The sequence below is a fragment of the Melanerpes formicivorus genome, unplaced genomic scaffold (assembly GCF_026170545.1).
Source record: "Melanerpes formicivorus ecotype bairdi unplaced genomic scaffold, bMelFor1.0.p_v2 SCAF_40, whole genome shotgun sequence".
In the NCBI taxonomy this organism is placed as follows: Eukaryota; Metazoa; Chordata; class Aves; order Piciformes; family Picidae; genus Melanerpes; species Melanerpes formicivorus.
Window position 1 is genome coordinate 5,531,587 of NW_027142392.1, and position 12,061 is coordinate 5,543,647.

Genomic DNA, 12,061 nt, shown 5'->3' on the forward strand with positions numbered 1-12,061 from the left:
GAATTTTCCAAATTACTCTCTATATTCCTATGTAGTATCAGTCCCTAGGCTGTATTACAGGTTGGCTCCACAACCACACATGGCACATGCAGAAAGCTGGCCACATGCAGAAGGGTGTTGCAGGAATGTGATAGTTTGCAACCTTTGCTGATGATGTCCCTTGCTTGGGGTCTACAGCTCCACAAGGTCTGCCATGACAGTGTGCTGACCACATGGACCATCTGGACCTGGTATTATCAGATCCTTGGTAATTCAGTTTTTTGACCCTAGAAGTGGGTGTACTTGTGGAGAGCCTTAGCTCTCTGCATTCATTTAAACTGTTGACATTTATTCCATTTACCTGCTGTGGTGGGCTTAGGAGTTGTTTCACTGTTAGCAGTCATCGTGGTAGGTATTGCAGTAGTCCATGCAACTGAAAAACAATTCCCAGTTCAGTAACAATTCAACAAGTCACAGAACTCTTCACAATGAAACAATGTGCTCACACCTACAGGTATCCCACACACTTCAGGCATTTCAGAGACTAGAAGGGAACCATTAATTTAGTTTACTTTAGGCACATATTTGCAGGATTAGCACTCAGATCTACAGATAAAACATAATTAACTGTACAATTAAAGAAAAATGCATAGAGTTTCCCATATTTCTCTTTGAACAATGCATAATGACATCCATTTTGACCACTTGATAAGGTCATCTCATTAATTAAATTGAAAGCTTTCTAAGGATGCTTTACTTCTAACCAAGTCAAAAACAGAAGGTAGGTTCAGCAAGACTGGGTAATACCAGCATCATCTGGACGTGTAAAAGGCTTCTCAGTTTGACAGAAAGTTCAAGATGAAGCCTGCAATTAAATTACTAAGAATGGAATCCATTTTTTAATTTGCACATGAAAAATATAGTTGTTTACCTAACCAAGTCACTATTCACAAGTAAAAGCAAAATATTAGAGCAATCTACCTGAAATGCTGACCATGGTTTCAAATATAAACTACAAAATGCACTGTACACAGTTTAAAGTTTTTTTCTTTGTCACTTCCATGTTATTATCACAAGATGACTGTGTAAGGTTTTTGGACAAGTGTATCATCCAAGAGTTAATTCTACTCTACTAAGTATAAATCACATAAATAGGAAAGAAAAGAGTATACTGTAAATACAAAAATTTCATTTAAGATGTTTGGCAAGTTACTCACTTTAAAATATTTAAATCACCCCCAAAATCTGATATATCTTCTCATAAGGAATCCTGTTCAAAGCCTAAATACTGAAATGTAATATGGAAGTATATCTACCCAGCTCCAAAGGTTATTAATAACACAGCTCAGACAGGGAGCCAAACCATCATTTTGATTCAATGCTGTCTGTCACATGTTAAATAAGCAAAACCCACAGACAGTTACACCACCACATTCTTCAGTGTTATAGCTAACCAAAGATGGATGATATTTTAAAGATAAGTTCTATGCATTAAATTAAAATCACTTAAACATCTCTAAAAATGACAATCAAGATTTTTTTTTAATCTTACATGTAGCTCCAAGAACAGCAACAATTTCACTTTCACTGTCATCATCAAAAACTGCAAGCAAAGAAACTTCGTATTCTGTGTTGGGCAACAAACCCTCAATGACATGACTGTCTGCGTCTCCATTTATGACAACCTAATTAACACAGCAAAATTAAAGACAATTAGTTCTGCACTTGATTACTTTATATGAATTGACAGAAATGAAAAAAAGGGAAAATGATTCTCCTTTAAAATACAGGAAACCAACACTCAGATCTGCGCAAAGAACTTGTTAGCCATGACGAACTAAAAAGCATCACAAAGTACATCTGGAAAAAAACCACTCTCAAGGATATTTAAACTGTTATTTATTATCTGGTGGCTAGCTTGATCATTCTAATGTGCAGCTTCATACTTTCACCCACAACTAATTAATTGCTGAAGTTGACCACATGCAATTCATTTGAAAATCACTACAATTCAAAGCCTTCATCAATGAAAGCAACATTACATGGTAGATTAACTCTCATACTTTGGCCATTCATGCTCTGTTACAACAAATGTATTCAGCACCTCCACAACCTTACAAAACACTGGTTCTATACCAGAATTATAATCCACATTATGGGACCAAAGATCTGAATACAGTTTCAAAGAGCATTTGTTGCAGAGTTGAGGATTAGGAGCTGATGAGAAGTTTGCTCTATGGTGTGATGTTCAAAATAGTAGTTTTCCTTCTTTTTACCAATGCCAGCAGCAGAAGATTCACATGTGCAATCTGAACTGTAAGTAGAAGGTTTCACTCAGATTTTTGTGTCTTGTTTAATTTATTGAAAAGAATCAACAGATGCCCTCCATGCCCTGATAATTTAGCCCACAGAGAAGACCACAGAAAAAGAAGACAAATTTCTGAACTTTCAAGTGGAGAGGACAAATGATAGAACTAGGAATAACAACAAGCACATAACAGCCTACATTCTTTACTGTAACCCAGAAATAAAAGGTCACTCTTTCATTTTTTCTGGCTTTTTAGCACTAACACTGCACTAAACGCTCATCACCCATCAGCAATGTGGATGAAGTAAGCCAAGAGGTGTTTAACTCTCACCACCACCTCCTGACCCCAGTCAGCTAATTGGCAAGTTGGGTCTTGGGAGAATGACAGAGGGAGTGCATGTCATTTCTCTGCATGACTGATCACTTAGCTGGGAAAGAAGTTTAAAGAGGCAACAGCCTGGAGATATTGTGCTATCCTAGGCCTGACCCCTTTAGAGAGGTCATGCAAGGAGAACAAGAAAGCAGCTCAGGTATTTTTAATATATCCACGTACTGCAGTATTAGGAACTCTAGTGAACACAATGAACAAATGGAACCTTAACAGTTTGAATTCTTCTTCATCATTAATTCCCACACTCAAAGAACACAGACAATATAAATCTTACTTTAAAAATGCACATGGCTTAAAGGGATCTGCTACTCACTGGAACTTAAAGGGAAACAAATCAATTCATCCTCTGCAGGCGAAAATGTTAGGGGATGACCTGTGTCCACTCATTTATCTGCCAACTTCTCCTTTTCCCTGCTCATTCCTCAGTTTTTCTGTCTTACATGACAATTTCTTGGTAGGTAAAAGGGAGGGAAGAAGCATGCTAAGCTAGATCTACTGAAAAAACGTCACATAACTTTATCTGCAGCAACTGCTTTCTGCCCTAATGGGTGACAAAATGATGCATGAAACCTAGCACCAAGTGGGAAATATTATCTTCCCCCTGAGTTCTGTACCCAAATAAAGAGTTTGCATATGCTGCCTCTATTCACAATGCTGATGATAAGAGACCAAGATGTTTGAGAGAGTCATTACAGACTGAGGAGTACAAAAGCCAAAAGAATGTGTAAATAATGACAAGGGAAAGAGGATGTAAGACAGATTGCAAAAGATGAAAGTCTGGGAAAGAAAGTATCTGTCTTTTACTACTTGGAAAAAGAGAACACAATAGGAAAAGCTAAAGGAATTAAAAAAAATCACTTAAAAATTCAGACTGATAAGAATGGCACTAGATAAGATGCACAAAGATCTAGAGTAAACAATACAGCATGATGGGGGGAAACCAGAAAGAACCTTAAATTGGAGTAAGGGAAAAATCAAACAGTTAACTATATGTGAACCTTTCCCTTACATAACTAAGGCTTCACAGGCAATATTACTCTGGCCAGCACATTAGACAAAGGTGGACCCTTATGTGATGATATTGCTGCTCTGTTTTAGCTACCATCATGATCTTCAAAGCATAGGGAAGAATATAAAGCTCTAGGGAAGAATATAAAGCTCTAAAAACTCAAGTAGCACCAAACAGCAACGCTAGTTCTATGGCAGTAGGCACATTACAGATTAGACTGATTATTCATAAATTCCTCTTTGTTCCACGCAGCCTTTTTACAGAGAAACTGGTATATTGGTTTGATTTTGGTTTAGAGAGCTTTGCAGTGCAGCACATTTTTGTGTAAATCAATCTTCCATATCTACTTGGCAAAAGTTGCAGCATAGGTGTCCTCAAAATGGGATTCTCTCTTCCATTTACGCCCTCTGAAAGTCAAGGCAACTCACCTCTTCAGCTTCCCCACCATCCAAAGGAATCCATGCCAGTCTGTAAAAAGCAATATCTGACGAGGTGGGCTTCCAGCTGACTCTAAAACTATCTGTTGATGCTTCATCAATTTCCAAATGCTGGGGAGCTGGAACTCTTTCTGCAAAACAAAGGTGAGAGCAATTTATTCTCTGAGATTTGCATAGACAGCAGTGTCAGGCACATTCTGTTTTACTTGTAATTTGTTACAAATAGCATTAAGATGGGCACTACAGAATTCTTTGCACACTTATAAGTACTTTAGAATGGCTGACTTAGGAAATGAACCTTAACCACACAAATGTTTTCATGATGTCAAGGGATTACTCCCATGAGGATACAAGTGGCCCAGTAATAATGGAGCAAAGAAGTTGAAAATTCCAATGAAAACAACAGAAAGCATTCCATGTATCTGAATTCACAGCCAGAGACACTTGATGTTACTGGTCTTACTTTCCAATAAAGGTCTTTCCAGTAAAATAAGAGTATAAAAATTCTTCTTGGAAAGCCTTCAAAAGTTCAGCAACACTCACTTGTGGTAAAGCTGCCAGTAAGTGGTTCAGATTGTCCTTCATCATATAGGGAGAAAATAGCAACAGTATACTCTGTAAGGGATGTCAGACTGTTTAAAGTATGGGTTGAAACACGACCAACTTCCACCTAGATAAAACATTAATTTGCAATAATTATTGATGATACACTTTACATTATCAGGGTCTTAAATTCTGCTAGGTAACAATGACATGGAAAGATAATTTCATGTAATTAGGAGAAAACCTTTGTGAAAATACAAACATGCAGAAATTCATGGCCACAAAAGCTGAGAAAATCAATTAAAATAGACAAAGAGGAGAAAGGTAATATTTTGTTTATGAGAAACTACAAGAGAGGAGAATTCAGCCCTAGTAAGCCTAACTCATTAGCTAATGTATCAACACTGTGTGTGAAGGAACTTTTTGGTCTATTGAATCCAGTCCCTTATCGCAGATAATAACTGCATAAAGAGATAAACTGCATTTGTCAAGAGATGACAGTTTCACCTGGGCACCATTCAGGGTGAAGTTAACATGACTTTGCCAGGGATATAAAACTCAAAGCTCTATAAGCTGACACTTTATCAGTCCAACTATTCAGTGTCATATTAGCTCAACAGCACAGGGGAAATGCTACCAATGCAGAGCAAACAAAAAAATGACACCTGCTCTTTGAACAGGCCTAAAAGAAAAGTTGAGAGGTAGATAAAAAAACTCCTGAACTCTCACACTATCAAGTATACTACTATAAACATGAAATGTTCATGTGCTGAATACAGTCAGATGTAATACCTATATTAAGGGTAAAAAATAGAAGTAACTTGACATCTTCCTAATTTAAATTGTAAGGGATCTAGCAGAGACAAAGAAAAGACACAAAATATTGCACAGGTATGCATGCCTCTAAACTTGGGAACATTTTCCTCAGGTTTAATACAAATATCCCACCATGTACAGATGAAAGGCCCAGTACAGAATCATAGAATCACAGAATGATAGGGATTGGAAGAGACTTCCAGAGATCATTGAGTCCCCTTGCCAGAGCAGGATCATCTAGGGCAGGCTGCACCAGAATGCATCCAGAAAGGTCTTGAAAGTCTCCAGAGGAGGAGACTCCACAACCTCCTGCTGCTAAAAGCTATTATTAAGCCCCTTTAGTAACATGGCATAACTAAATATATAAATTATGAAATGCAAGAGCATAAATAAATTATGAAATGCAAGAGGCTAAGTTAGAACACCTTGGTATTACTTAGTCATTCTGTTCAAGCCAAATGTGTTTCTAGGACACTTTCAACATATATATAATTAAAGCAATAAATGTTTAGAAAATGTGGCAAAGCCTTCATCCAATCTTTTTGAATGTACTTGGGTCTGACATGATACATTGAAATTGAAACAAGAATAAATATTTCCACATCATATGTTTGGTTGAGATCCTGCACCTACACATCATTGTTCATTTGAGTGGTTTCCTTCAGTCTGTGTGCGTCAGCAATGACTGCTCTGGTATGTAAGAAGTTCAGACTACTGTCCCCCACACACAGGATCCACTCCAAACATATACCCACTATTAAGCAAACTCTTATTCATACTATATTTTCTACAACTACCTGAAGGGAGGTTGTAGACAGGTGGGGGTTGGTCTCTTCTCCCGGGCAACCAGCACCAGAACAAGAGGACACAGTCTCAAGCTGTGTCAGGGGAGGTTTAGGCTGGATGTTAGGAAGGAATTCTTCACAGAAAGAGTGATTGGCCATTGGAATGGGCTGCCCAGGGAGGTGGTGGAGTCACCATCACTGGAGGTGTTTAAGAAGAGACTGGATGGGGCGCTTGGTGCCCTGTTTCAGTTGATTAGATAGTGTTAGGTGGTAGGTTGGACTCAATCTCAAAGGTCTTTTCCAACCTGGTTAGTTCTATTCTATTCTACATTTCAGAATTCTCTAGCAACTCTTTTGTTACAGCTTGCAAAGTAGCTTTTGTTTATAAAAGTTACCTTAAGAACTGCAGAAATCTGGGGAGATCTGAGACTGGTAAAAGGGAGAGAGGTGCTAAAAAATTACCTCATTGGTTTCTGTCCCGTCTGTTTTAACATACACGATGCGATAGCCATTTACATTCTTGGAAGCAGGATCCCATGTCAGCTTAGCACTACTGTGTCCAACATCAGAAAATTTCAAGTTTGCAGGTGGACTTAGAGGCACTTGAAAAGGGAAAAGATAAAGTCATTGAAGTGATTCCAGGTTTTAACTGTGAAATATTTCAGGTCTTGCAAATAAACATCCTATCTTCCACTAAAAAAAATTATATCACAAATATTTATATTACAAGCCCTACATCAATGAAGCTGCACAAGTGCTTAAAAGCAGGTAAAATAGCTCAGTGCCTTGCTGAAACAGAACATCCACTCTTGCTAAGTGCACCTCGACTAATACTGGAAAAGAAATGACATTGTTGCTCATAGCAGACATCACAGCAAGATCTCGAATACACAATACTTGCAATAAATCTGTGTTTATATTTTTTAATTCATTTAATTCAACTAGGTGTTTTCCAAGAGGCTCCCAGCAAAAACATGTCATTTTGTAGAATTTTGGCCAAAAAAGAATATCCTGAATTCTGAAAGTCCCTGACATAAGGATAAGCTCATACAAAAAGCATTAATTAGCTCAGAAGATCTCCAGAGATGTTTTGTCGTGAGAGTTTTTACCTCTGCTTAACCTTTTCTCTTTTATTACAGAAAGAAACTGTTTCCTAACAGCAACCTTGGTTAAAGTCATATTTATATACTATATATTCCCTGACTGTCATGAGCTGAAGGAAAATGAGGCCATACAAGAGTTTCAGATTGCATCTACTTTTCTGTCACTCAAAAGCAAGCAATTTGTGCTATTACTCCCAGCAAATGGTTCTGTATTAGCCCAACATCTGCTGATTTTCTCTGGATTGGAAACTTTTCTCTGTCCTGCCTTCACACACACACACTCTCTTCACCAATCCATGTGGATAGATAAACATCAGCACTTGAGAAGCTGTTTCACTCACACAAGATCACATAGGAGAACACAGAAGATGACACCCCATATATTCTGTTGAATCTTCTGCCAGATCATATATCAACTCAGAGCCTGTAAGCAAACACCTAACCAGCTTAGGAACAGTCAAGTCAACTTGGCTAGAGGAAAAAGATGACAGGAACACACTGGAATTGTGTTAGATAGGTTTGCCACACTTTCTGGCATTCAATGTTTTTCTCTAAGTCTGCTGAAGGGAGTATCACGTGCTGGCTTTCCTTTCTACTTTCTGTCAGCCGAGGAATGAACTTCATTTCATCATCCAGGCCATACCACAACACACTTCAGTCTCAGCTCTTTCCTTCTGGAACCAACCCTTGACAACATTGCTTCCAACCAGACAGACAGTCCTGATGCCAGGGTTACGTGATATTTGCAGTGAGTCTTGGATAAATCGTGGCCCCAGAAAGAAACCCCACCCCAGAATGAGCTTGAGCTTGCTGATCGTGCCTCTGTTTGGCACAGGAGAAAAAAGGTTTCACTGCAGTAACTGAGATGATACAGTGTGTAGAATAATTGTATTTACCCCATACAGAATATTAGATACTGCACATAATACTGTAGCAAATCAGGCAGATCACTCTCCAAACAGATATGTGCTCCAGGAAAAAAATCCTAAGTAGCCTATTCATTAGCTGGAAGCTAGAAATAATCACATGGGAAGGAAAGAGGGGAAAAAAACCCCAAAACCAGAAAACAACCAAACCTAGCTTAAAACTAAATCCAGACAGGGAAGACATTACCACTGAACACTGAACATGTGAGACAGGTGTTCTCACCCACAGGGTGCTTCCCTCCCAGACAGCCCCACTGTCTGATCAGTCAAAGCCTGTTAGAAGAGGGCTCGTTGGAATAGCTGCTTAGGAAAAAGTTAGAATCAATCTTTCATATAACACTGCTAAAGACCAGTCAGAGTTGGCTGAGTCACCCTAAAGATAAATGGAGGTTGCAGGGTAGTCAGGGTTTTTTTATTCTGGCCTGATGATGGGTTTTTATTCTGCACTGATGATAGGTTGACTAATATATGTTACTAGCTGTGATCTGTGATCAAACACTGCAGTTAGGAATTCTCAGCTTGCATCAATGTATGTGAAATTTGCATGGGATCTTCCTTTCAGTGTGTCAGCCAGGTTTAGTGCTGTGGCAGCCTCCAAAATCATATGACATAAAGTGCATTCAATCTGGCACCATTATAAACTACATAAACTACTGTTTAGGATAAATGAAAACCAGATCCTGAGCAGATATTGATCAAAAGCAGGCAGAAGAAAAAAGAAGAGACTGAAAGAGGAGCCAAGGAGCCAAAAATGTATTCTTCAAGAATCTTTACACTAATTTCAAGTCCACAAACATGCCCAAGTTGCAGCAGTTCACTGTTGGCACTTGTCTGTCTACAACTGTCCTCTCTCAGATAACCCAGTTCAAACAGCATTCCTAGAATTTCTCACACCATTACTTGATCATCTTAGAATCACAGAAACTCCTGTCTGGAAAAGACCTCAAGATCATCAAGCTCAGCCATAACCTAATATAACCTAACATCTCCTTGCATACAACTGCTAGAATATGTCCCTAAGCACCTCATCCAAACATCTTTTAAACACCTCCAGGGATGGTGACTCCACCGCTTCCCCAGGCAGCCAGGCAATTACTCTGGACTTTCTTAGTTTCTTACTCTGAGCTTCTCTCACTTATTAAATGTAAGTCACTTTCACACTGGTTTATTCATGCCAGGACAACAAAACTAGAGGAAACAATAGGTCCACTGCTGGGAGCAAGAAAGATGTCACTGAATGTAGTCCCAGAAATATCCCAGCAGCACAACTGCTTACTTTCAGTTCTTTTGTCTTGCAAATGCTGAGGCTGTTTAGAGAGCTGCCATACAGTGCTGTGTACAGTTAGCAGAGGACAGAATTTAGCTGGCAAAATTTCTTGCTGCTTATTAAAAACACACCATCTATCACAAGCACACAGGCGCTTTCCAACTCTTCATTTACCAGATGTTAGACAGCAGGGGCTGGACAGAAATCTTCTCTTTGCTTCTTTTCCATCTGTACTACTACTTAGCCAGAGGAATGAACTTCTCCATCTGAGTAGACTCCCACATGTAGTTGTTTCTCTGGCTACAGTAGGCTAGACAGAGCAGTCTCAATTTTGCTCTACCTTCATTCACCTTCAGCAAGTTCAGCAAACCACCAGCAGTTCCACCAAAGGGTATTCATAGTACCATTACTGAAGAGTGAGTTCACAATCTATTTCCAAAACCAATCTGTTCTGTAGGAACTCACATTCTCAGCCTCTATAAATTAAAGTATTTGTACTGAGGAACTGACATGCAATTAAGACCTTGCCCTATGGACTATTCTAATTAGATTTTTAAATCAGATGTCTGTTCTAATATGTGCAAAGACTACTCTGAAGTTTCATTAACGCTGAAGTGAATAAAGATAGGTTACCTACATGTAGTTTCTTGTCCTGTAAGGGGATCACTAGCTTCTTCTCCAAACATGGCATAAACTGAGACTGTATATTCTGTATTCGGCAATAGTCCATCCAGTACAAGGTCTGTTGAGGCCTCCCCAATTTTTATCTACAAAAGTCATTAATAGAAAAGACACATTATTTCTGAATTAGCTCATGATGGGGAAGCATCCTACTTACATGCTTGAAATTAGATAAATGATCAAATTCTCTGCTAAGCATTTGTCTGATACTGTGCTTGCAGCACTTAGCTCACGTTGGGGGGATTTTACACAACAATCAAAAGAACAAAAGTATCAAAAACCCAGAAGTCAGTATACAGGTAAGAGAACCTTAAAAGTAACTAGTCATATTAACAAAGACAAAATAGTCTTCTCTAGAATGCACAGCTTGAGTCAGAAAACTGAAATTTATAGGAGGAATTGATCTCTGGGCACATCAAGGCTCAAAGTTGTTGCTATTTATGGTGTGTGTCATTTTCCTCCTTCACCTCTTCATTGAGAGCCACATTAACACAGACTGACTTATTTATTGGGGGAAAAAAAAGTCTTTCTTGTGGGTAAAGCTCAGGCTTCCTGAATCAGGTAGTGTTCAGGGAAGCACAGTTTGAACAGAATTATGTGCTCACTTCCACTCACTGAGGAGAGAGCACAAGTCTGTGCGAGCTTTCAGTAGCTTTCTACACTCTCCACAAGTCTGCAGGCCCCTGCTTGCTTTTCAGTGTTCCTGCTTGAACAGAAATGTTGCATGTAATAGAAAATTAAGCATAAGAACTTTTTAACCCTAGACCAGAAGCTACTCTTTTATTGACAGAAGACTGGACTTTACCTTGTCCCATCTTCTTTTCCTTCTCCAAGTACCTTCTAAAACTAACTTGTGATGGAAGGCATTATTTTTAAATTTAAAAATAAAAGCTGAATAGAACTAAAAATCAGTAAAAGCCACATCTTTATTTACTTTCAAAGGCAGAGCAGAAGCTAAACTTCATATTCTTCTGATAACACACACAGAAAATATCTTAGTTTTACTTTGTTTCTTCTTACTAGTCTTAAGTGATGACAAAAGTATCACCTCACATATAATTTCAAAGCAGTCACTTTAATTCAGCTGAAATTGCTGCATTTTTATGGTAGTGATCTATTAAAATAATCAGCTGGTACTTAACACTTCATAGGCTTGTAACAGGTAGTATTTATGGAAGTCGTGGGAAAGAAACCCCAAAGTATTTGCTGATCAGGTTTGAGGTTAAAGGCCATGTACTAGAGTATTCTTTCTTTGTATTTTTTTTTAATAATGGCTATTCAAATGAAAACATAATACATCACCTCCTTCTCATCTGCTGCCAGTCCTTCTGTGAGTGGAGCATACAGAATCATGTAACCTGTGGCACCTGCTACTCCCTTCCACTTCGCTCGCATGCTGCTCTGTGACACGTCGTACAATTGCAGATCTGATGCCACTGGCAAGGCAACTGCAATGCAACAAGAGGCAGGTCTTTCAGATTGTCTCACCTGAACAACCAGCTGTTTTTCAAAATAGTTTATTTTAGCCTAGGATATACAAAGGAATATAGCTATCTCCAGGCATGGAAGTGCTGTCTGTATGCCACAACTCTGAAGAGCTGATCAGGATGCAAAAGAAGGCAGAACTAGAGAAACAAATAAGTGATGACCTATACCAAGTCTAACACCTGGGCAGAGTTATCCCTTACAAAGCATTCCAGCATTTTTCCTAATTGGCTCTGAACATTTCAAGTGGAAGGATTTCTGTTCTTTAAGCACCAAATCACTCTGTTCTCTGATCTCACCCTTCCCTCTCCCTGCTGTGCAGGAGGACGAC

General features: G+C 38.8%; 1 protein-coding gene across 8 annotated transcripts in view; it reads right to left on the reverse strand.

Annotated features, from left to right (window-relative positions):
* Window positions 1-12,061, reverse strand: part of COL14A1 (collagen type XIV alpha 1 chain) — a 103,968-nt gene that overhangs the window by 53,794 nt on the left and 38,113 nt on the right. For all 8 annotated transcript variants that reach the window (XM_068158630.1, XM_068158628.1, XM_068158631.1 and 5 more), the window contains 7 exons: window positions 11,548-11,693; window positions 10,202-10,331; window positions 6,731-6,870; window positions 4,668-4,794; window positions 4,116-4,255; window positions 1,532-1,664; window positions 341-412 (listed from right to left, as the gene is read on the reverse strand). In XM_068158630.1, coding sequence (XP_068014731.1) covers window positions 341-412; window positions 1,532-1,664; window positions 4,116-4,255; window positions 4,668-4,794; window positions 6,731-6,870; window positions 10,202-10,331; window positions 11,548-11,693 — 888 coding nt within the window. The remainder of the gene's footprint in view (window positions 1-340; window positions 413-1,531; window positions 1,665-4,115; window positions 4,256-4,667; window positions 4,795-6,730; window positions 6,871-10,201; window positions 10,332-11,547; window positions 11,694-12,061) is intronic.